This window comes from Panulirus ornatus, chromosome 18, assembly GCF_036320965.1.
Source record: "Panulirus ornatus isolate Po-2019 chromosome 18, ASM3632096v1, whole genome shotgun sequence".
NCBI lineage: Eukaryota > Metazoa > Arthropoda > Malacostraca > Decapoda > Palinuridae > Panulirus > Panulirus ornatus.
In genome coordinates, this window is record NC_092241.1 from 47,041,529 (window position 1) to 47,067,943 (window position 26,415).

General features: G+C 38.7%; 1 protein-coding gene across 3 annotated transcripts in view; it reads right to left on the minus strand.

Moving 5' to 3' along the window:
• Nucleotides 1–1,202: 1,202 nt before the first annotated feature.
• LOC139755054 (USP6 N-terminal-like protein) overlaps nt 1,203–26,415 on the minus strand; it is a 335,539-nt gene continuing 310,326 nt past the window's right edge. For all 3 annotated transcript variants that reach the window (XM_071673062.1, XM_071673061.1, XM_071673060.1), the window contains one exon: nt 1,203–5,520. In XM_071673062.1, coding sequence (XP_071529163.1) covers nt 4,613–5,520 — 908 coding nt within the window. In that variant the 3' untranslated portion in view covers nt 1,203–4,612. The remainder of the gene's footprint in view (nt 5,521–26,415) is intronic.

A 26,415-nucleotide genomic window follows, 5' to 3' on the forward strand; every position in this document is an offset into this window, starting at 1 on the left:
CGCCTCCAAAAGACAATGATCAGACATCCCTTCAGTTGCACCTCTCAGTACATTAACATCCAAAAATCTCTCTTTCGCACGCCTATCAATTAACATGTAATAGGAGCAAGATGTCAACTTTGTCATGCGAGAAAAGAGAAGGCCTTTCAGCATCCAAAAAGCCTAAGCATAGTACTTACCACTCATTCAGAGAAAGCCAACATGCTGCCTTGAAGGAAGCCATTAGACTCTTTGTTAAGGAACCATAAAATGAAGTTTGTCTCAGCAGCAAGTCAAGTATTCAACATACATTTTTGGAGGGAGGGGTAGCACAGAGCAAAAATCATTTCTACTTTCCACTCATTACCTTAATGTTTTAAATTATATTCAACAAACATGAATCAGCCGGTGGCCAATATGGCATCTTAGACATTTCATATGATGTCCTTTTTTTTTTTTTTTTTTTTTTTTTTTTTTTTTTTTTATATACTTTGTCGCTGTCTCCCGCGTTTGCGAGGTAGCGCAAGGAAACAGACGAAAGAAATGGCCCAACCCCCCCCCCCATACACATGTACATACACACGTCCACACACGCAAATATACATACCTACACAGCTTTCCATGGTTTACCCCAGACGCTTCACATGCCTTGATTCAATCCACTGACAGCACGTCAACCCCTGTATACCACATGGCTCCAATTCACTCTATTCCTTGCCCTCCTTTCACCCTCCTGCATGTTCAGGCCCCGATCACACAAAATCTTTTTCACTCCATCTTTCCACCTCCAATTTGGTCTCCCTCTTCTCCTCGTTCCCTCCACCTCCGACACATATATCCTCTTGGTCAATCTTTCCTCACTCATTCTCTCCATGTGCCCAAACCATTTCAAAACACCCTCCTCTGCTCTCTCAACCACGCTCTTTTTATTTCCACACATCTCTCTTACCCTTACGTTACTTACTCGATCAAACCACCTCACACCACACATTGTCCTCAAACATCTCATTTCCAGCACATCCATCCTCCTGCGCACATCTCTATCCATAGCCCACGCCTCGCAACCATACAACATTGTTGGAACCACTATTCCTTCAAACATACCCATTTTTGCTTTCCGAGATAATGTTCTCGACTTCCACACATTTTTCAAGGCTCCCAAAAATGTGTCCTATGATGTCCTATGGAGATGAAATTTCTGTAACAAATGAAAATCCATCATACAGAATTTAACAATTTATTTAACCATTCTGTAAATAACATTATGCATTATTTTTTCCTCAATGTAGTAAAAGTTTTACCTATGGTAATTACAGGATTTATATATAGTCACAGTCATGGAAACAAATGACTAGGCTTTGAAGGTTCTTATGCCAAATCAGCCGAATCTACAGTTATTGTGAAAGCCATATTATTTGAAAGATTGTCTGAACCCAACCTCATAAGAAAAAAAAAGAGGAGGAGGATGACAAAATCCAGTTGGATGGAAACACAGGAGGCTAGGCAAAAAATGGGAAATACAGAAAATATATGAAGGGCAAATGAGACAAATTAAGAGATGAAGATAGAAACACCATGATATAAAAAACTGGAAGAGAGATGGCCAATACAAAAAGTGAAAGTGAAAGACTGAATTATACATGGACAAGAATATAAGGGTTCAAAAGAGTGAGAAAGAGTAAAAAAGAAATGCAGGAAGAGGCCAAACCAGAATACAAAAAAAAAAAAAAAAAGCATGAGACAGTGGGCAGAACTAAAGATTACCATTTATCTCCTATGAGTTACAAGAGCCTGATTTAACAACAGAGATAAAAGAATCACCTACATCTGATGCACATTCCCTGCATATAAATGTCACTGCGACACTACAAAGGAGCATTAATTATTTCTAGGATATGTGTCTAACAGCTTACAAAACAATGAGGACAAATTGGGCACAAAAATATGTGAGACTTAATCAAATAAATACAGAAATAATAGTATAAAATCATTCAGTATTATTGACTTTGAGACTTATTCTGAGTATGATACATAGGATATATAACAAAAGTTCTATACAACATAAACTAACTAATATACCAACTTACAATCATGACCAGCAAAGTACCAGGATGTACAACCCAGGTTCCATTACTGATTACTTGAAAGTAAACAGTACTGAAGAAAACATAACATATTTCAACAACAAAGAAGGAATGTAGTTAGAAAGTAAATGGTACAGGTAAACACAATCAATCAACAGTTCCAGCCAAAATTACTTAGTCATTTCTCTCATGTATCTCTAGCTTACCTCTAGGGGGTGGAGCTGCCTCATTTGCTAAGACGTGAAATGGTAGAACAGTGATTATTGATGTTTGCTCTTTCTAAAACAATTACAGTTTCCCTAAAAGTCAATCATTTTGAGTATATGTGAGAACCAAACACTAATACAAAACTCATGAACATGAGGATCCTTCATCTGTATAATGAATGTGCAACGAGTCATTTGACATTTTATATATCAATTGCATTACATATCATAAGGAAATCATTTACTCCTTTATCAAAATGAGTTTTCTTGTCAAACAAACTACTTCAATCAAAATGAATTTATTTGCATTTAGCTTCAATGTTTTCAACAATGCTAAATGAAGTCTGTGTGATGTCAACAATATGAATAATATATTTCTCCATACCAAGCATATCACATTTGGTACCCATCCATGGCTTAGACCTGAAACGCCATGATAATTTCAATTGTTTACATCAAAATTCTCATGCAGTCACATGACTTTGTGAATCAGTAAAAATAATCAGATAAGGCAATTCTTTTCATGGCTCAATACTTACTATTCATGAATTTAGTATTGAGAACTTGTATTATGTTCCTAAGATTCTGAAATGAAAAAACTGGTAAAATTGTAACACAACAATTCAAGGGACTGACCAGAGACTTATATTACAGCTATGATCTATCCATCAAAATTTCTAACTAAATTATCATCCCAAAGAACTCAAGTTCACAGACTCGATCACTCAGCTCAGTAAAATACCTACTCTCTCAATAACATCACAATACAGCAGTAATGCACTTATTCCTGTACATATTCTACATATTCTAAGTCTTAATCAAACCAAAAATATCAAATGATATTTTACTCAAACTTTTTTCGTAATGCATCCTCATATTAAATATTAAAATCTTTTTGCATATCAAGAAAATGAGAAACTAATAAAAACTGAATCAGAATATTGAATAAAAAAAAATGACATTGCAGTTCAGTCAAACAAAATAAATAGATACACTTCAGAGTAAAGTAAGAAACAACAAAATACTGTAAATCATGAAATTACAATATAAGTATCACTGAAATCTGTTCTTAACAGGACTACTCAGCAAACATAAAAAAAAAAGATATAAATTCTATTCACAGGCACCAGTTTCCATCACTCTGGTGCACAGTTTATTTTATGCAACCTATGTTCCAGCACTCTGCAAATCTATACGGTATATACAATACTCTCATGCTTTCCACTCATACAAAGATCTCTTCATCTGGATTAATCTACAAAATAAATACTAACTGACACAAATAAGCCAGGGGATGAGCATTTTGTGACCTCTTACATCTGGGCCATACATGTTAATATTTGATCCCTCAGCATTTGGAATTATTGCACACTGGCATTGTTAATACAGACAATATCCAATCAGTCAGTAAAACATTGTCATACTGTAATATTAAAATGAATCAATGGCAAATAAATCAAAGCTGAAAGACATTTTAGTAGTCTTCAATCCCAAACTCTTTGATTAAAATATAAAGAATGTAAGCTCTAAGTGTACCATTCACATGGTAATCAAACATTTTTGACTGATTGGATACATATACATAACAGCCTGAAAGATTTGGGAAGATAATGCTATATTGCTACAGCATGTAATATTTACAACACGTGGAATGTTGCTGGTTTTGTAGAAAAAAAATGTTCGTGATTTATGCTCAAAAAGAAAAAACTAATAATAGTAATATTCAATAGCTCACAAACAGTGGACCTATAAAAATAAAGAGATTTGTTGACCTTCAATGGTAAAGCTGATCTCAGCTAGACTGACGAGACAGCAGTAAGGATCTATTCAACCTCTGTAAACATGGTCTTGGCAGTTGATGGAGGGTGTTTGGAATCTGTATTTATGTTTTAGCCCTCCAACAGATACTGGCCAATCACCAAGGGAAAGGGAAAAATAAGGAAGACTAGAACAGGAGTCATACAAAAATATGCTAGAATTGGCTCTCTAATTAATAGTAGTGACAGATGGATCTAGAAACACCAGTTCTATTAAGTACACTTACTAACAATGAGCCACATGCTCACATACACCAACCAACAATGTTTAACATGACTTGGACTTTCTCTGCTCTCAGCAAAACCATCTATCTGTACAGGTTTCAGAATTTGTAAATAAAGTGATACTACAGAAAAACCAATGGATATGACAGATTTTGACATTTCAACTATTAATGATGCGGTCAGCTATTGAGTGAAACTGGTTGAATCTAAATAACTCTCTATCAATCCAAGATAATGATACTTATATACATATATTATTATCCAAGCTCTGAGTGTGAAGCCCATTACACTGAACTTGTACTTATAAGAGCCCTTCCCTGTACTCTGGACTGTCAAGAGTGATAGGCCGGGACCGTGAAGTCTCTAGTCTTGGTAACGTTGGAGAAATTGGTGCTGAGTATGTCTTGGTTTGAGAATTAAAATCTTTTGTGAAACTAAATTCCTGAAGTGTGGCAGAACGGTCCTGTGAGGATGAGTCTTGAGAAGTTGTGAGGTCCTTTGAATTGGTAAAATCTCTTGGAGAGCTATTTGGAGGAGAGGAATGATCTCTTGGGGATGATGCAGAATCATCCCCATCCACATGAATCATGATCTTGTTTGGATCTTTAGAACTAGAGGTGACAAGTCTGAGTTCCTCGGCAGGAACAGACTTTGGGGCTTGAGTTTTGGGCGACAATGTTTCAGTGTTCCCTGAGTATGGTACAAAGATACGCACAGTGTCAGGCGTCTCTGTAGCTTTAGGTGTGGCAGGCTCTGACAATAATGCCTCCTTATCCTGTAAAGTTGTTTGACTAACAGACAGACAGGACGGTCGTGGAGTTGATGGGCTATGTGATGGACTGCCCATTACACCATTATGCACAACCTCACCTTCACTCTGTATTGATCGTGTATCACCGAGCACATCACCATTTGTCTGAATGGGTAGTGATTGTGATGGTGAATGGCTATTGGAGTGTCTGAACTTCTCTGTTGGTGATCTTGGGGATCGTACTGATTGTACAGAGCGAGTATCAGGAGAGATAAGTGATCGGCCGGATTGTATGGAAGCTGCATCTATATCTCCACGTCTAGCCAAAGTAACAGATGAAAGTGTGGACAGATCTGCTGCAGAGGTGAGGGATGTGTTGGCAAGGGAGGCTCTGGAACCTCCTACACCACCAAGGCTGCTTACTTCATCAATGCTGTATTCCAGTGAACCACGTGACCCTGTAATCACAGCCATTATCATTATTCTTTTGTGTACAATCATAAACTATACACATTAATAAAAATCTTGTATGGATGTTAAAACAAAACTTTTGGAATACCTTTATATTTGCACAATATATATCACATGAAAGTCTGCAACCAACAGTGATGTGCCAACAAATGAAGCATTATTTGTATATGTGTTTATGATTACCTATCTATGCAATATGGGGAAGGAGTTTTACATTCACAGGGCCTGAACTCTTACAAAGTTTTTCATATCATTCAATCTTTTAAAATCTATATATAAGACATGCACTTATAACTATAATAATGCAATTATAATTACATATCTTTTCATTTGTTTCCTGTATTCAAAACTTACTATAAAAGTGCTTCAAATCTTCAGCATCTTGATTTGGACTTAGTTACCTGCTATGTCCTACTGTGAAACCGTCATTTCTACTTTTAAAAAACTGCCTAATATTCATTTCAAGTCCTCTGCACATAACTACCTAATCATACAGCACAAGGAAGGAACTTTACACTTTATGCGGCCTCATCTCTTAAACCTTTTCAACTGTAACACTTTTAAAAAATTTTCTATATTGTGTATATTCAGTCTCATCATTTAGCTCAATCCATTCATCAACCACTCTATTACTTTTTCACGTTTTTCACATTTCTATTTCTCGCTTTTAAAACAAAATTATTCACTCATAGTCAGTCTAATTCTGAAACCTGAAAAAGGTGAACTCATGTCATTTCTCATTCTTTTTTCTCTAACAGTGGGCAAATGTACATGTAACTTAGCCCCTTATTTCAGGCAACATTGTCATTATTCCCTAAAAGGACCTTTTCTTACACACTGTATGTTATTCGATGAGGTACCAACCTTGAAATGCACATTGCAAGTATACTAAATGCTTGAAAATCCTTTACTCAGCATTTGCTTGTCCACATAAATGTAATCTTAAATTCTAACAACAGATACAATAATTGCATCTCTGATTAATGTGAACAAGGTGATGCTGAAATAAGCAACTTCAAAAACGGATGTTCCAAATGATGGGGTTGTTTTTGAACAGCATACTGCAAGCATTTTTTGTGGAATAATAAGACCAAAAAACCTTACTAAATGATTCTAAATGACTGTAAAAAATGATAAAAACACACTTAGAATCATAAAACAAAAGTAAAAATAAGGCTCAATTGTGAATTTCTCCATCATTTTTCTTCAAACCCTCATATATATGCTTTCTTTCTTTATAATCAAAAGCATACTCAGAGATATCTGACACTGATGCTGAGCCTCTAGCCAAATACTGTGCTCAATAACCTTCCTATACAAAGTCATTTATCTTCTCCTATTTCTAATCCGCTGAGTAGTGGGTGAAGAAGCTGTAGGTTTTCAAAATTTCTTGATCTTAACAAAATCTTTGACAACAGTCCTTACCTTTGTTACCAGATATAAGTGTACTATAGCAATACTGGCTGGACTTATATCAGCTACTGGGTGTTTAAATGTTTAATTTCACTTCTACAGTCTCTGTTTTTTGTTTTTCATTTGAATAATTTCAGTAGCACTATTTTTTTCTTTCATCAGCCATAGTAAGTTGTTAAATGTTGCCACACCACTTAAAAAGATGACAAATCAAAAGACTAAGAAATTACTCAAGGACTGATTATAACTATAAAACAATGAAACTGTGAGAGAAAAATAATCTTCCTTAGAGGTATTCTGGCACAGTATGGGTACCAAATCAATCCACAAGTCCCTTTCATATGCGCATATGTCTGCAATCTGTGTCTTTGTGTATAAATATCTATCTGTACAGTACAGAACAGAAATTCTACAATGGGGGTGCCTTAACTCAATCCTTAAACACCTGGGGATTGCTGCCTTTCTCTACGCTAAAACCTAAGAAATTCAGGGATTTTCAGGTTTGGCTATAAAGTTCTTTTTTAGCACATGAAAGATATGTGCACATAACAACAAAAAAAAGGGGATAAAGGTGAGTGTCCAAACTACAAATGTTAAAATTTTATACTGTACCTAATAGGATTTGAAGAGGTTTTCAGAAAAGAAGAGAGAATATTGGGGTGAAGAGAGTGCTGAGAGTAAGTGAGCTTGGGAAGGAGACTTGTGTGAGGCAAGTACCAGGAGAGTCTAAGTGCAGAATGGAAAAAGGTGAGAGCAAGGGCTGTAAGGAGAGTGGGGGAGGAATGGAATGCATTTAGGGAAGCAGTGATGGCTTGCACAAAAGTTGCTTGTGGCATGAGAAGTGTGGGAGGTGGGCAGATTAGAAAGGACAGTGAGTGGTGGAATGAAGAAGTAAGATTATTAGTGAAAGAGAAGAGAGAGGCATTTAGACGAGTTTTGCAGGGAAATAGTGCAAATGACTGGGAGATGTATAAAAGGAAGAAGCAGGAGGCAAAAAGAAAGGTGCAGGAGATGAAAAAGAGGGCAAATGAGAGTTGGGGTGAGAGTATCATTAAATTTTGGGAGAATCAAAAGACGTTTTGGAAGGAGGTAAATAAAGTGCGTAAGACAAGAGAACAAATGGGAACATCGGTGAAGGGGGCTAATGGGGAGATAATAAAAAGTAGTGGTACTGTGAGGAGATGGAGTGAGTATTTTGAAGGTTTGCTGAATGTGTGTGATGATAGAGTGGCAGATATAGGATGTTTTGGTCGAGGTGGTGAGCGAAGTGAGAGGGTCAGGAAGAATGATTTGGTAAACAAAGAAGTAGTGAAAGCTTTGCGGAAGATGAAAGCTGCCAAGGCGGTGGGTTTGGATGGTATTGTAGTGGAATTTATTAAAAAAAGTAGGTGACTGTGTTGTTGACAGGTTGGTGAGGGTATTCAATGAATGTATGGCTCATGGTGAGGTGCCTGAGGATTGGTGGAATGCATGCATAGTGCCATCATACAAAGGCAAAGGGGATAAAGTGAGTGTTCAAATTACAGAGGATAAGTTTCTTGAGTATTCCTGGGAAATTATACGGGAGGGTATTGATTGAGAGGGCGAAGGCATGTACAGAGCATCTGATTGGGGAAGAGCAGTGTGGTTTCAGAAGTGGTAGAGGATGTGTGGACCAGGTGTTTGCTTCGAAGAATGTATGTGAGAAATACTTAGAAAAACAAATGGATTTGTATGTAGCATTTATGGATCTGGAGAAGGCATTTGATAAAGTTGATAGAGATGCCTTGTAGTACGTATTAAGAGCATACGGTGTGGGAGGCAAGTTGTTAGAAGCAATGAAAAGTTTTTATTGAGGATGTAAGGCATGTGTACGAATAGGAAGAGAGGAAAGTGATAGGTTCTCAGTGAATGTCAGTTTGTGGCAGGGGTGTGTGATGTCTCCATGGTTGTTTAATTTGTTTATGGATGGGGTTGTTAGGGAGATGAATGCAAGAGTTTTGGAGAGAGGGGCAAATATCAAGTTTGCTGTGGATGAGAGGGCTTGAAAAAAGAGTCAGTTGTTGTTTGCTGATAATATGGTGCTGGTAGCTGATTCGGGTGAGAAACTGCAGAAGCTGGTGACAGAGTTTGATAAAGTGTGTGAAAGAAGAAAGCTGAGAGTAAATGTGAATAAGAGCAAGGTTATTAGGTACAGTAGGGTTGAGGGACGAGTCAACTGGAAGGTAAGTTGGAATGGAGAAATACTGGAGAAAGTGAAGTGTTTTAGATATCTGGGAGTGGATTTGGCAGCGGATGGAACCATGGAAGTGGAAGTGAGTCACTGGGTGGGGGAGGGGGCGAAAGTTCTAGGAGCATTGAAAAATGTGTGGAAGGTGAGAACATTATCTCGGAAAGCAAAAATGGGTATGTTTGTGGGAATAGTGGTTCCAACAATGTCATATGGTTGCGAGACGTGGGCTACAGATAGGGTTGTGTGGAGGAGGGTGGATGTGCTGGAAATGAGATGTTTGAGGACAATATGTGGTGTGAGGTGGTTTGATCGAGTAAGTAATGAAAGAGTAAGAGAGATGTGTGGTAATAAAAAGAGTGTGGTTGAGAGAGCAGAAGAGGGTGTTTTGAAATGGTTTGGTCACATGGAGAGAATGAGTGAGGAATGATTGACAAAGAGGATATATGTGTCAGAGGTGGAGGAAACGAGAAGTGGAAGACCAAATTGGAGGTGGAAAGATGGAGTGAAAAAGATTTTGAGCGACTGGGGCCTGAACACGCAGGAGGGTGTAAGGCGTGCAAGGAATAGAGTGAGGTGGAACGATGTGGTATACCAGGGTCGACGTGCTGTCAATGGATTGAACCAGGGCATGTGAAGTGTCTGGGGTAAATCATGGAAAGTTTTGTGGGGCCTGGATGTGGAAAGGGAGCTGCGGTTTTGGTGCATTACACATGACAGCTAGAGACTGACTGCGAACTAATGTGGCCATTGTTGTCTTTCCCTGGCACTACCTCGCACGCGTTCGGGGGGGAGGAAGTTGCCATTTCATGTGTGGCGGGGTGGCAACAGGAATGAATAAAGGCAGCAAGTATGAATTATGTACATGTGTATATATGTATATGTCTGTGTATGTACATATATGTATACATTGAAATGTATAGGTAAGTATATGTGCGTGTGTGGACGTGTATGTATATACATGTGTATGTGGGTAGGTTAGGCCATTCTTTCATCTGTTTCCCTGCGCTGCCTCGCTAACACAGGAGACAGCGACAAAGTATATCAAATAAATAAAAAAATAATAAGTTGTATATGATGGAAGTGATTGAGAGAGTGAAAGAATGTACAGAGCATCAGACTGGGGAGGAGTAGTGTTGTTTCAGAAGTCAAAGATGATGCGTGGAATAGGTGTTCACTTTAAAAAAATGTGTATGAGAAATATTTAGAGAAACAGATGGATTAGTATGTGGCATTTATGTATCATTATCAAAAAGATCTTTTTCACTTTTACAAATTGATAGCGAACTAGCTAAAGTTTAAATATGATTTACAAATGATACTTATTCCTCCTTAATTTCTGTTTATCACAGCTTAGCTCAGTTTAACAGCTGAAGGTAGTTCATGTTTGAATGCTTGTTTGGTAGAACTGGTAGCAAGCTTGGGGAAGCATTATGAGATATTTTCCATGATAACTTCAAGTATACAAGTGTTTCATCATGTCATATTCCAATTTATAAATGAAAAAAAGTTTATGGGTAAAAAAAAATTCCCTGAACTATTACCTGCAAATTTTGGTACTTCTGTGAGGGTAATAGATTTCCTTGAAAACCTCAGCATATGGAATATTTCATATGTTGAATTTGAATCTTGGGTTGAAATATATGTTTAGGGAAATTAAGGCCAGTAAACAAGTACTTAATGGTTATGCTTTTAGAGGAAAGTGATTATTCAGTTCATGTCTATTGGGTATCTGTCAGTTTGGAAAGCATTACGGGATATTTTCCATTATCATTTCAAGTATGGAAGCATTTAATCATATTTCAAATAAAAAACAAAAAGGTTTTGTGAGGGTAATAGATATGCTTAAAAACCTCAGTATCATAATCATTTTTCATGCTAAACTCAAATGTGGGATTGAAATATATGCTGGAGCACATTAAGGTCTGTAAATAAGTAATAAATGGTTACTCTTTCAGAAGACTGTGTGATTATTCGGTTCATATTTACTGGTTATCTGTCAGCTTACGGAAGCATTATAAGATATTTTCCATTACTATTCTAAGTATAGAAGTGCTTTATTATGACGTATTTCATTTTTAAAACAAAAAGGTTTTTGGGGCTAAAAAATTCCCTTAACTATTCCCTGCGATTTTTGGTACTTTTATGAGGGTAATAGATTTGCTTGAAAACCTAAGAATAAGGGGTAATTTTCATACTGAATTCAAATATGGGGCTGAATATATGTTAGGGAACTTTATGGCCAGTAAATACATGATTAGCTACTACTGTTACAGAAGATTCTGTGATTATTCAGTTCATATGTATTGGATATCTGTCAGCTTGGGGAAGTACTAAGAGATATTTTCTGCAATTATTTCAAGTACAAAAGTGATTCACTATGTCATGTTTCAATTATAACACAAAATGTTTTTTTTTTTGACTAAAAAAATTCCCTGCACTTTTTGGTATTTTTGTGAGGGTAATAGATTTGCTTGAAAACTTCACTATAAGGACTATTTTTCAAGATGAATTTGAATCCAAGGTTAGAATATATGTTGGGGATATTCAGGCCTGTAAATAGGTAACTAATAGTTACTCTTTCAGAAGATCCTGTGTTTATTTGGCTGTCTACTTTGGGGGGCATTATGAGATACTTTTCATGATCATTTCAACTGTAGAAGTGTTTTCACTACATCATATTTCAATTTTAAAAAACATAAGGTTTTTGGGCTAAAATCTATGGTATATTTGTGAGGGTTAGAGATTGCTTGAAAACCTCAGGATAATGACTATTTTTCATGCTGAATTCGAATCTGAAATATATGTTCAGGGATATTAAGAATGTAGGTTTGCGGCAGGGGTGTATGATGTCTCCATGGTTGTTTAATTTGTTTATGGATGGGGTTGTTAGGGAGGTGATTGCAAGAGTTTTGGAAAGAGGGGCAAGTATGAAGTCTGATGGGGATGAGAGAGCTTGGGAAGTGAGTCAGTTGTTGTTCGCTGATGATACAGCGCTGGTGGCTGATTCATGTGAGAAACTGCAGAAGCTGGTGACTGAGTTTGGTAAAGTGTGTGAAAGAAGAAAGTTAAGAGTAAATGTGAATAAGAGCAAGGTTATTAGGTACAGTAGGGTTGAGGGTCAAGTCAATTGGGAGGTGAGTTTGAATGGAGAAAAACTGGAGGAAGTGAAGTGTTTTAGATATCTGGGAGTGGATCTGGCAGCAGATGGAACCATGGAAGCGGAAGTGGATCATAGGGTGGGGGAGGGGGCGAAAATTCTGGGAGCCTTGAAGAATGTGTGGAAGTCGAGAACATTATCTCGGAAAGCAAAAATGGGTATGTTTGAAGGAATAGTGGTTCCAACAATGTTGTATGGTTGCGAGGCGTGGGCTATGGATAGAGTTGTGCGCAGGAGGATGGATGTGCTGGAAATGAGATGTTTGAGGACAATGTGTGGTGTGAGGTGGTTTGATCGAGTAAGTAACGTAAGGGTAAGAGAGATGTGTGGAAATAAAAAGAGCGTGGTTGAGAGAGCAGAAGAGGGTGTTTTGAAATGGTTTGGGCAGATGGAGAGAATGAGTGAGGAAAGATTGACCAAGAGGATATATGTGTCGGAGGTGGAGCGAACGAGGAGAAGAGGGAGACCAAATTGGAGGTGGAAAGATGGAGTGAAAAAGATTTTGTGTGATCGGGGCCTGAACATGCAGGAGGGTGAAAGGAGGGCAAGGAATAGAGTGAATTGGAGCGATGTGGTATACCGGGGTTGACGTGCTGTCAGTGGATTGAATCAGGGCATGTGAAGTGTCTGGGGTAAACCATGGAAAGCTGTGTAGGTATGTATATTTGCATGTGTGGACGTATGTATATACATGTGTATGGGGTGGGTTGGGCCATTTCTTTCGTCTGTTTCCTTGCGCTACCTCGCAAACGCGGGAGACAGCGACAAAGCAAAAAAAAAAAAAAAATAAGTAACTAATAATTACTCTTTTAGAAGGTTCCGAGATTATTCAAATCGTATTTAATTGGGATGTCAACTTGGTGAAACATTATGAGATATTTTCCATGATTATTTCAATTAGAGAAGCATTTCATCATGTTATATATCACCTTCAAAACAGAAAGGTTATTGGGTTAAAATATTTCTTGAACTATCACCAGCAATTTTTGGCATTCTTGAGATGGTAACAGATTTGCTTGAAAACCTCAATGAGGACTATTTTTAATGAAGAATTCAAATCTGGGGTTGAAATATATGTTGGGGACATTAATGCCTGTAAATAAGTAATTAATGGGAATGAATAAAGGCAGACAGTATGAATTATGTACATGTGTATATATGTATATGATAAATATCAGTTTCATTAACAAATCCTTACTTCACTCTACTTTCTTTAATCAAGACCCCAACCAAAATACGGTAAATGAAGCATATCTATCTCAAAGATCACTGATAGCAATCAACAACTGCCTAGCTTGAGTCTCAAACTTTATCACTCCATTCACAAATTTTACTAATGCTTGTCTTATTAACTTGGCCTATTTTATGAGAAAAACACCTGTAAAGAGCTTTGATGACTAGCTCCCTCCCCAATATTTGTACCACTGGCCACCTGCAAATCTAGATGCTTTCATCAAAAAATGTAACTTTTGATGGATCTTAAAAACCATTTCTCCACTGAAGGCAGAGGCTTCTGAGCATCTGAGAGAGAGAACTTCCTTAGAATGGGACTGGAACATTATTCAATTCCCTCCATCCCCTTAAACAAGGTTGTCCATTTACTCTCTTTGACCACCACAAATCATATACAGTTAGAACAGCAGCTTACAACTGGAAGTAAACAGACTCCAAAGCTGATCTGAAACATTACTCATAAAATTCAAACCGAGAAAATGAAAAGTAATAAGGATGGGACAAGAAGAAAGATGACCTAATATCATTATCATCTTGCAGGAAGTAAGCTTCAGGATTCCAGCAGGTGAGAAGGGTTTGAAAATCAGCACTGTTCCTAAGCTACTGCCCATCAATCTAGCAGAGGGTAAATGATCTAAATATTTGACAGTTTCAATTAAATCTGACATGAGAAGGTTAAAGGTTTCTTTAGATTGATGGATCTCAACATGCTACTCTACACTGGACACAAAACATGAAAGTAAGTAACACAGCCAGTGACTCCTGTAAGTCACTTATGTAAAGCAATAACATCACCAATTTCAAGCTTTTCATGAAAAAGCTAAGCAAAAATCTCTTAAACATTAGATTCTGCAGAATCTGTAAGAAGAGCCTGAAAGGATTATCAAACTGCCTAGTATTGCTGCCAAGTGGAAGGGCAAACATTAGGTAAAAAATGATCTGTAAAGGACTCTTCATACTCTTTTCTAAAAACATCTTAAAATTTGAGCAAGAAGATTTTAGAACTTAAAACTGATGATGGAACCCTATCTGATGCTGATGACTCTCTGAACGAGTCCAAGGAATCATGTGAGGAAAGTAAGCACCTCTGTAGAAGCCTCTTATGCAAGAAATTTTACATTGGAATTAATAGTTCCAAACCTTGAAAACCAGTCACTCTTAAGAATTACTTCCTCATAAATCTTTATTAAAGGAAAAAATTTTGAGTCTGAACATTTCAGTCTAAGTTGGGCCTTCAGGATTTCTCAAAAATCAATGATGGCTAACGCTGTCCCTTGTATCTCCTAAAGATAAGGAATGAGGAAATCTTGTTCAATAAGATTCTCACAGTACTACATGAGCTCTGGGTTACACAGAGAGTGGGTTACCTGAGAAGTAGTTTCTAAAGGAAAGAGCAAAAACCTTAGAAATTTCAAAATATTCCCATGGTGGGACTCCCCTTCATCCTCCAAAAAAATCCTTGTACACCTGTTAGGCCTAGAAATGAGACTTGGGGTGATCTTTGTCCAAAAAGTATCTCCTAATGCATCTAAACCCACGAAAAAAACCAGTCTGCACCAAACAGAAAGATGAAAGACTCCTTTCCACCTAAGACAAAGCTACAAAAGCCTCTCATCTACAAAAAAAAGCCAGTCAAGGTCAAATGGGCAAAAGTAAACCAGTGAAGGTTAGGTTGACTGATGTTCAACCCTGGTTTGCACACCACTGGAGCTTGAACCAACATTACTTTTGAATGATACCATTCTAGCCACTACCTCTGTGTATTCCCCATATAAGGGGAGCATACCTTTGATGGAATAAAAAGGCAAAACTACATTCCAAAGAAAATAGAAGGGATACGAAGGAGCAGAAATGTCAACATTCCACAATCGAAAATGCAATAATCTAAGTACATACTACTATGTATTTAACTTTCTAAAAGGGAAAACAGAAGGAGTCAGGCAGGGAGTGCTCATCTTCCTCAAAGGCTCAGATTGGGGTGTCTACATTTGTGTGGATGTAACAAAGATGATAAAAAAGGAGAGATAGGTAGTATGTTTGAGGAAAGGAACCTGGATGTTTTGGCTCTGAGTGAAACGAAGCTTAAGAGTAAAGGGGAAGAATGGTTTGGGAATGTCTTGGGGTTGGTGAGAGGACAAGAGCAAAGGAAGGAGTAGCACTACTCCTAAAGCAGGAGTTGTTGGAGTATCTGATAGAGTGTAAGAAAGCAAACCCTAGACTGATATTGGTAAAACTGAAAGTGGATGGAGAGATATGGGTGACTGTTGGTGCCTATGCACCTGGTCATGAGAAGAAAGATCATGAGAGGCAGGTGTTTTGTCTGTGTTAGCAGCTTTGATGCACAAGACCAGGTTATAGTGATGGGCGATTTCAATGCAAAGGTGAGTAATGTGGCAGTTTAGAATATAATTGGTGTACATGTGGTGTTCAGTGTTGCACATGGAAATGAAGAGCTTGAGGATTTGTGTGCTGAAAAGGGACTGGTGATTGGGAATACCTGGTTTAAGAATAGAGATATACATAAGTATATGTATGTGAGTAGGAGAGACGGCCAAAGAGCATTATTGGATTATGTATTAATTGATAGGCGTGTAAAAGAGAGACTTCTCGATGTTAATGTACTGGGAAGAGCAGCTGGAGGGATGTCTGATCACTATCTTGTGGAGGCAAAGGTGAAGCTTTGTAGAGGTTTTCGGAAAAGAAGAATGTTGAGGATAAGAGAGAATGTTGAGGAGAAGAGAGTGTGAGAGTAAGTGAGCTTGGAAAGGAGACTTGTGTGAGGAAGTACCAGGAGAGACTGAGTGCAGAATGGAAAAAGGTGAGAACAAATGATGTAAGGGGAGTGGGGGAGGAATGGGATGCATTTAGGGAAGCAGTGATGGCTTGTGCAAAAGATGCATATGGCATGAGAAAGGTGGAGGTGGGCAGATTAGAAAAGGTAGTGAGTGGTGGGATGAAGAAGTAAGATTGTTAGGGAACGAGAAGAGAGAGGCGTTTGGATGATTTTTACGTGGCAGTAGTGCAAATGATTGGGAGATGTAAATAAGAAAGCAGCAGGAGGTCAAGAGAAATGCACAAGAGGTGAAAATGAGGGCAAATGAGAGCTGGAGAGAGAGAAAATCTTAAGGAGAATAAAAAGAAGTTTTGGAAAGAGGTAAATAAAAGTGCTTAAGACAAGAGAACAAATGAGAACACTGGTGAAGGGGGCAAATGGGGAGGTAATAACATGAAGTGGTGAAGTGAGAAGGAGATGGAGTGAGTACTTTGAAGGTTTGCTGAATGTGTTCGATGACAGAGTGGCAGATATAGGGTGTTTTGGTTGAGGTGGTGTGCAAAGTAAGAGGGTCAGAGAGAATGGTTTGGTAAACAGAGAAGAGGTAGTGAAAGCTTTGCAGAAGATGAAAACCGGCAAGGCGGCAGGTTTGGATGGTATTGCAGTGGAATTCAATAAAAAAGGGGGTGACTGTGTTGTTGATCAGTTGGAAAGGATATTCAATGTATGTATGGCTCATGATGAAAGGCCTAAGGATTGGCGGAATGTGTGCATAGTGCCATTGTACAAAGGCAACGGGGTTAAAGGTGAGTGTTCAAATTACAGAGGTACAAAGTAGTTGAGTATTCTTGGGAAATTATATGGGAGGGTATTGATTGAGAGTGTCAAGGAATGTACAAAGCATCAGACTAGGAAAGAGCAGTATGGTTTCAGAAGTGGTACAGGATGTGTGGATCAGGTGTTTGCTCTGAAGAATGTATGTGAGAAAACTTAGAAAAACTTATGGATTTCTATGTAGCATTTATGGATCTGGAGAAGGCACAAGACAGGGTTGATAGAGATGCTTTGTGGAAGGTTTTAAGAGAATATGGTGTGGGAGGTAAGTTGATAGAAGCAGTGAAAAGTTTTTACAAAGGGATGTAAGGTATGTGTACAACTAGGAAGAGAGGAAGGTGATTGGTTCCCAGTGAATGTCGGTTTGCAGAAGGGGTGCGCAATGCCTCCATGGTTGTTTAATTTGTTATGGATGGGGTGGTTAGGGAGGTGAACGCAAGAGTTTTGGAGAGAACAGCAAGTGCAAAGCCTGTTGTGGATGAGAGGGCTTGGGAAGTGAGTCATTGATGTTTGCCTATGATACAGTGCTGGTGACAAACTGCAGATGTTGGTGACTGAATTTGGTGAAGTGTTTGAAAGAAGAAAGTTGAGAGTAAATGTGAGTAAGAGCAAGGTTATTAGATTCAGTAGGGTTAAGGGACAAGTTAACTGGGAGGTATGTATGAATGGAGAAAAACTAAAGGAAGTGAAGTGTTTTAGATACCTGGGAGTGGATTTAGCAGTGGATGGAACCATGGAAGCAAGAGTCACAGGGTGGGGGAGGGAGCAAAGGTTCTAGGAGCTCTGAAAACATGTGGAAGTCAAGAACGTTATCTTGGAGAGCAAAAATGGGTATGTTTGAAGGAACAGTGGTTCCAACAATGTTGTATGGTTGCAATGCATGGGCTATAGACAGGATTGTGCGGAGGAGGGTGTATGCGTTGGAAATAAAATGTTTGAGGAAAATATGTGGTGTGAAGTGGTTTGATCAAGTAAGTAATGAAAGGGTAAGAGAGATGTGTAGTAATAAAAAGATTGTGGTTGAGAGAGCAGAAGAGGATGAGTTGAAATGGTTTGGATACATGGAAAGAATGAGTGAGGAAGGATTGACAAAAGAGGATATATGTGTCAGAGGTGGAGGGAAGAAGAGAAGCGGGAGACCAAATTGGAGGTGGAAGGATGGAGTGAAAAAAGATTTTTTTGAGTGATCCAGGCCTGATTATACAAGAGGTTGAAAGGTGTGCAAGGAATAGAGTGAATTGGAATGATGTGGTATATTGGGGTCAACGTGCTGTCAATGGATTGAACTAGGGCATATGAAGCACCTAGGGTAAACCATGGAAAGGTCTGTGGGGCCTGGATGTGCAAAGGGGCTGTGGTTTCAGTGCATTACACATGACAGCTAGAGACTGAGTGAGAACAAATGTGGTCTTTTCTGTCTTTTCCTGGGGCTACCTCAGAATAAAGGTTCGTAACAATGTTATATGGGTGCGAGACATGGGCTTTAAATAGGGTAGTGCGGAGGAGGGTGTATGTGTTGGAAATGAAATGTCCGAGGACAATATGTGGTGTTAGGTGTTATGATCGAGTAAGTAAAGAAAGGGTTAGAAAGATGTGTGGTAATAAAAAGAGTGTGGTTCAGAGAGCAAAAGAGGGTGTGTTAAAATGGTTTGGACACATGGAGAGAATGAGCGAGGAAAGACTGACAAAGAGGATATATGTGTCAGAGGTGGAGGGAAAAAGAGAAGTGGGAGACCAAATTGGAGGTGGAAGGATGAAGTGAAAAAAGATTTTGGGCAATCAGGGCCTGAACATACAGGAGGATGAAAGACGTGCAAGGAATAAAGTGAATTGGAACGATGTGGTATACCTGGGTCAATGTGCTGTCAATGGATTGAACCAAGGCATGTGAAGCGTCTAGGGTAAACCATTGAAAGGTATGTGGGGCTTGGATGCAGAAAGGGAGCTGTGGTTTCAGTGCATTACACATAACAGCCAGAGACTAACAGCTAGAGACTGAGTGTGAACGAACATGGCCTTTTTTGTCTTTTCCTGGTGCTACCTCACTGGTGGGGGATGGGGTTATGCTATCTCATACATATGTGTGAGTGTGTGTGTGTGTGTAAGTGTGTGTAAGTGTGCGTGTGTGTGTGTGTGTGTTGGGGGGTATGGATGAAGGCAGCAAGTATGAATATGTACATGTGTATATACATATATGTCTGTGTATGTATATGTTATGTATCCGTTGAAATGTATATGTATGTAATTATGCGTGTGTGGGCGCTTATGTACACACGTGTATGTGGATGAGTTGGGCCATTCCTTGCCTTGTCTGTTTTCTTGCACTACCTTGCTGATGCGGGAGATGGCGATTAAGTATAATATATGTAATAAATAAATAAATCACTATGATTACAATAAGAATATCAAAAAAATAATTAGCTGTATGCACACAGTACACACTTTACTCTAAAGAAATTAGGGAGATTGATACGTAGATAGAAGGATAGATGGTAGAGTGGAAAAGCCAGAATAAGGAGGAATGGAACTAACCATCTGTAACTATTCAGAAATCAGAGAATTACAAAGCAATGAGCATGACAGTGAATGAGATGATGCCATTACCAAAAAGGAGTTACTGATCAGCTAAAGGGCAAACCTGGACCAAGCTACAGGCTGCAACTACAGAAGAGATGGCTTACAAGGGATGACAGGAACTTACCTCAACAGAAAACAAGGAGTTAGTGACTTCTAATTCTTAGAGATCTTAAATATTCTCTCTAAGCTCAGAGACAAACTGACCCCGGTGGGAAAAAAGTAAATCTAATTAATTATCTACTTGTCTGAAACAATTTGACACATGAATTTTCTTGTCTATTACCTCAATTCTATTGAATAAACAACTTGGTACTCTGCAACTAAAAGATATTACCACAAGCTAAATAACATGAGCTAATGCGTTCTACTGGGTATAAGCTAAAACATTCTATTAAGCCACAGTGAACCTGTTGGGAGAAGCAACTGACCCTGAACTGAGTCAACTTCTAATCAAGAAGAAGAAAAAAATTGCCCACCTTATGAAGAAACCCACTTTCTGAGAAAAATTCCAAGACTAAGTGACTTAACCTGGCACAATCTTCTTGAGAGTTTGATGTAATCAGATAATCTTTGAAATAAGCCATATCAATTTGGATGAAGGGGCTCAAAGTAACCATTTAAGGAACCCTGGCATTTTAGCCCAAAAACCATTGAACTGAATCATCACGTATCCTTGCCTACAATAGCTGTCATGAATTCTACAACATGCCTAACATCCCTCTATATTTGTGAAACCTTATCTTACTTTCTTTTAGATCTGTTCTCTATTTCTATGTTAGTAAGTAATGTCAAGAACATATGACAGAGCCTTACAATAAAAAATCCTTACTTAGCTCCTTCCTCTGTTCCTTCTTTAGGGAAGCAATAATACAGAAAGGTAGGATTTCTAGCCCCCATTCCTAACCCTCTTATTTGCTATCTATGACATGTTGGGTATGTGCGGGTTGTATTCTTTCTTCCCTAATTATATAAAACATCCTTAATTAGTTGAGTGCCTGCAAAACCTTGCCCATAGGATACCATGTGAGGAGGTAAAATAAAGCAATTAAACTAACCATCATGGAATAATCAGCATTAGTCAATCAGCAGCCATCAAATGCACACTTAAACTCTACATATTATTAAAGAATTCTGATTTACGGACATTCTCCCTGTGGTAAGCGTACTTCCAAAGTTATATTTCCTTATTCCAAACAAATAATCTAGAAAAATTCTATAATAAATAAAGTTCTTATAATTTGTCCCCCCTGGGGATAGGGGAGAAAGAATACTTCCCACGCATTCCTCACGTGTCGTAGAAGGCGACTAAAGGGGACGGGAGCGGGGGGCCAAAAACCCTCCCCTCCTTGTATTTTAACTTTCTAAAAGGGGAAACAGAAGAAGGAGTCATGCGAGGAGTGCTCATCCTCCTCGAAGGCTCAGATTGGGGTGTCTAAATGTGTGTGGATGTAACCAAGATGAGAAAAAAGGAGAGATAGGTAGTATGTTTGAGGAAAGGAACCTGGATGTTTTGGCTCTGAGTGAAACAAAGCTCAAGGGTAAAGGGGAAGAGTGGTTTGGGAATGTCTTGGGAGTAAAGTCAGGGGTTAGTGAGAGGACAAGAGCAAGGTAAGGAGTAGCACTACTCCTGAATCAGGAGTTGTGGGAGTATGTGATAGAGTGTAAGAAAGTAAATTCTAGATTGATATGGGTAAAACTGAAAGTTGATGGAGAGAGATGGGTGATTATTATATGCACCTGGGAATGAGAAGAAAGATCATGAGAGGCAAGTGTTTTGGGAGCAGCTGAATGAGTGTGTTAGTGGTTTTGATGCACAAGACTGGGTTATAGTGATGGGTGATTTGAATGCAAAGGTGAGTAATGTGGCAGTTGAGGGAATAATTGGTATACATGGAGTGTTCAGTGTTGTAAATGGAAATGGTGAAGAGCTTGTAGATTTATGTGCTGAAAAAGGACTGGTGATTGGGAATACCTGGTTTAAAAAGCGAGATATACATAAGTATACGTATGTAAGTAGGAGAGATGGCCAGAGAGCGTTACTGGATTACGTGTTAATTGATAGACGCACGAAAGAGAGACTTTTAGATGTTAATGTGCTGAGAGGTGCAACTGGAGGGATGTCTGATCATTATCTTGTGGAGGTGAAGGTGAAGATTTGTGGGGGTTTTCAGAAAAGAAGAGAGAATGTTGGGGTGAAGAGAGTGGTGAGAGTAAGTGAGCTCGGGAAGGAGACTTGTGTGAGGAAGTACCAGGAGAGACTGGGTACAGAATGGAAAAAGGTGAGAACAAAGGAGGTAAGGGGAGTGGGGGAGGAATGGGATGTATTTAGGGAAGCAGTGATGGCTTGCGCAAAAGATGCTTCTGGCATGAGAAGCATGGGAGGTGGGTTGATTAGAAAAGGTAGTGAGTGGTGGGATGAAGAAGTAAGATTATTAGTGAAAAAAGAAGAGAGAGGCATTTGAACGATTTTTGCAGGGAAAAAATGCAAATGAGTGGGAGAGGTATAAAAGAAAGAGGCAGGAGGTCAAGAGAAAGGTGCAAGAGGTGAAAAAGAGGGCAAATGAGAGTTGAGGTGAGAATCATTAAATTTCAGGGAGAATAAAAAGATGTTTTGGAAGGAGGTAAATAAAGTGCGTAAGACAAGGGAGCAAATGGGAACTCCAGTGAAGGGCGCAAATGGGGAGGTGATAACAAGTAGTGGTGATGTGAGAAGGAGACGGAGTGAGTATTTTGAAGGTTTGTTGAATGTGTTTGATGAGAGAGTGGCAGATATAGGGTGTTTTGGTTGAGGTGGTGTGCAAAGTGAGAGGGTTAGGGAAAATGATTTGGTAAATAGAGAAGAGGTAGTAAATGCTTTACGGAAGATGAAAGCCGGCAAAGCAGCAGGTTTGGATGGTACTGCAGTGGAATTTATTAAAAAAGGGGGTGACTGTATTGTTGATTGGTTGGTAAGGCTATTTAATGTATGTATGACTCATGGTGAGGTGCCTGAGGATTGGCGGAATGCTTGCATAGTGCCATTGTACAAAGGCAAAGGGGATAAGAGTGAGTGCTCAAATTACAGAGGTATAAGTTTGTTGAGTATTGCTGGTAAATTATATGGGAGGGTATTGATTGAGAGGGTGAAGGCTTGTACAGAGCATCAGATTGGGGAAGAGCAGTGTGGTTTCAGAAGTGGTAGAGGATGTGTGGATCAGGTGTTTGCTTTGAAGAATGTATGTGAGAAATACTTAGGAAAAAAAATGGATTTGTATGTAGCATTTATGGATCTGGAGAAGGCATATGATAGAGTTGATAGAGATGTTCTGTGGAAGGTTTTTAAGAATATATGGTGTGGGAGGCAAGTTGTTAGAAGCAGTGAAAAGTTTTGATAGAGGATGTAAGGCATGTGTACGTATAGGAAGAGAGGAAAGTGATTGGTTCTCAGTGAATGTAGGTTTGCGGCAGGGGTGTGTGATGTCTCCATGGTTGTTTAATTTGTTTATGGATGGGGTTGTTAGGGAGGTGAATGCAAGAGTTTTGGAAAGAGGGGCAAGTATGCAGTCTGTTGTGGATGAGAGAGCTTGGGAAGTGAGTCAGTTGTTGTTCACTGATGATACAGCACTGGTGGCTGATTCATGTAAGAAACTGCAGACGCTGGTGACTGAGTTTGGTAAAGTGTGTGAAAGAAGAGAGTTAAGAGTAAATGTGAATAAGAGCAAGGTTATTAGGTACAGTAGGGTTGAGGGACAAGTCAATTGGGAGGTAAGTTTGAATGGAGAAAAACTGGAGGAAGTAAAGTGTTTTAGATATCTGGGAGTGGATCTGGCAGCGGATGGAACCATGGAAGCAGAAGGGAATCATAGGGCGGGGGAGGGGGCGAAAATTCTGGGAGCCTTGAAGAATGTTTGGAAGTCGAGAACATTATCTCAGAAAGCAAAAATGGGTATGTTTGAAGGAATAGTGGTTCCAACAATGTTGTATGGTTGCGAGGCGTGGGCTATGGATAGAGTTGTGTGCAGGAGGGTGGATGTGCTGGAAATGAGATGTTTGAGGACAATATGTGGTGTTAGGTGGTTTGATCGAGTAAGTAATGTAAGGGTGAGAGAGATGTGTGGAAATAAAAAGAGTGTGGTTGAGAAAGCAGAAGAGGGTGTTTTGAAATGGTCTGGTCACATGGAGAGAATGAGTGGGGAAAGATTGACCAAGAGGATATATGTGTCAGAGGTGGAGGGAACGAGGAGAAGATTTTGAGTGATCGGGGCCTGAACATGCAGGAGGGTGAAAGGCGTGCAAGGAATAGAGTGAATTGGAACGATGTGGTATACCGGGGTCGATGTGCTGTCAATGGATTGAACCAGGGCATGTGAAGCGTCTAGGGTAAACCATGCAAAGTGTGTAGGGCCTGGATGTGGAAAGGGAGCTGTGGTTTTGGTGCATTATTACATGACAGCTAGAGACTGAGTGTGAACAAATGGGGCCTTTGGTGTCTTTCCTAGCGCTACCTCGCACACATGAGGGGGGAGGGGGTTGTTATTCCATGTGTGACGAGGTGGCGATGGGAACAAATAAAGGCAGACAGTATGAATTATGTACATGTGTATATATGTATATGTCTGTGTGTGTATATATATGTGTACATTGAGATGTATAGGTATGTATATTTGCGTGTGTGGACGTGTATGTATATACATGTGTATGTGGGCGGGTTGGGCCATTCTTTCGTCTGTTTCCTTGCGCTACCTCGCTAATGCGGGAGACAGCGACAAAGCAAAATAAATAAATAAAATATAATAATTTGTGTCAAGAAAACCCATGAATTAAAATAATTAATACCCATATTAACTCTTGAAGGTCAGAAACAAAAGTGATAATGATGCATAACAATGTGTAGCAACCATCACTAAATCAAAATAATGCAATCTAGCAAGAGCAAATAATGTGGGTGAAAGTTTACTAAGTACCACCTGATCTCCTCAACTGTCACATACCCCTGAATGGGTTGTGTGTTTGTTAAGTTCTGTAAATGAGTATAGCTAGCCTCATATGTTTCATGATGGTCAAAGAGGGTGAATTCTCAAGAATTCAGTTCACTTATGGGCAGGAAAATGGTGATTTTAACCTCCCACTGGCCAACTGCTCTCTCAGATGATCAAAAAGCTCTGACTGTATGTTAGAAATGGAAACGAAGGTTGTCAGTCTCTTTTCTTTGTTGATCACATCTGTGAGTATTTAAGTTTGCGTGTACAGAACTATACTTCATACATGAAACAATAATTATGTCAAATATAAACATTAACATATGTAAATGTGTGCTCTACATATTTACCAGACAATATTTCTGTTGGTACAGTTTTGCAAACATGTATTGTACACGGCTGAGATCAAAATCATATATACTGACTTTACTACACTTAAAACTTATCACTTGCACATTCATGCATCTAACTACCTGAGTTGTCATAACTAAAAGTATAATTAATACATTTCTAAGGGAAAAGCAAAACATCACAAATTATTCTCATCATGGTGTTGCTAACTCAAAACATGAATCAGTTATTCAGTTCTATAGACCTAAAGAACACAAGTTTATTCTTCTAAAGCTTAATTTCCTACATCCATCCATAAGCCTAAAGTAAAAAGACACTTGTAATAATAGATGAAGCAAGGTCATTCCATAAACTTCCTGGTCTAGTTGCAAATAGCCATAAGCCTCAAGTTCTTTTTTGCTCATTTTTTTTCTTAATTACAATATATAGCTATGGTAAGTAATGACTTCTATGCCAAAATATCAAACTCATATCAAACATCACTAAAAAAGCATTAATCACTCTTATCACAGAGTAACAAAGGATTCTGTGTTGCCCAATAATATGTACCTCTTTTGGTACCAGTTATCTGTAATACTAAAGCGAGCAGAGAAAGTTAATCAACTTTTCATTCAACAAACATGATTCTTCATTTTCTTAATAATAGGCTTGTGTCAATTATATTCATTCTGTCACATTAAACTAACACTGTAGTAATAACCATCAAAAAACTTTTGTTTTCCTTTGCATGGCTTCATATAAAAATCACAACAGTGGTATTTCATTAACTTAAAGGTTAGTATCCATCATAACTGTGTTTTATAAGAATGGCAATAGGGAGGAAAAAGCTGGAAAGAAGAGTTGGATGTTGGCTTCAATAAATGAAAACAATTCATAATACTAAAGGAATTTTGAGAACATATGGTAAGGCTATTTAATGTATGTATGACTCATGGTGAGGTGCCTGAGGATTGGCGGAATGCGTGCATAGTGCCATTGTACAAAGGCAAAGGGGATAAGAGTGAGTGCTCAAATTACAGAGGTATAAGTTTGTTGAGTATTGCTGGTAAATTATATGGGAGGGTATTGATTGAGAGGGTGAAGGCTTGTACAGAGCATCAGATTGGGGAAGAGCAGTGTGGTTTCAGAAGTGGTAGAGGATGTGTGGATCAGGTGTTTGCTTTGAAGAATGTATGTGAGAAATACTTAGGAAAAAAAATGGATTTGTATGTAGCATTTATGGATCTGGAGAAGGCATATGATAGAGTTGATAGAGATGTTCTGTGGAAGGTTTTTAAGAATATATGGTGTGGGAGGCAAGTTGTTAGAAGCAGTGAAAAGTTTTTATCGAGGATGTAAGGCATGTGTACGTATAGGAAGAGAGGAAAGTGATTG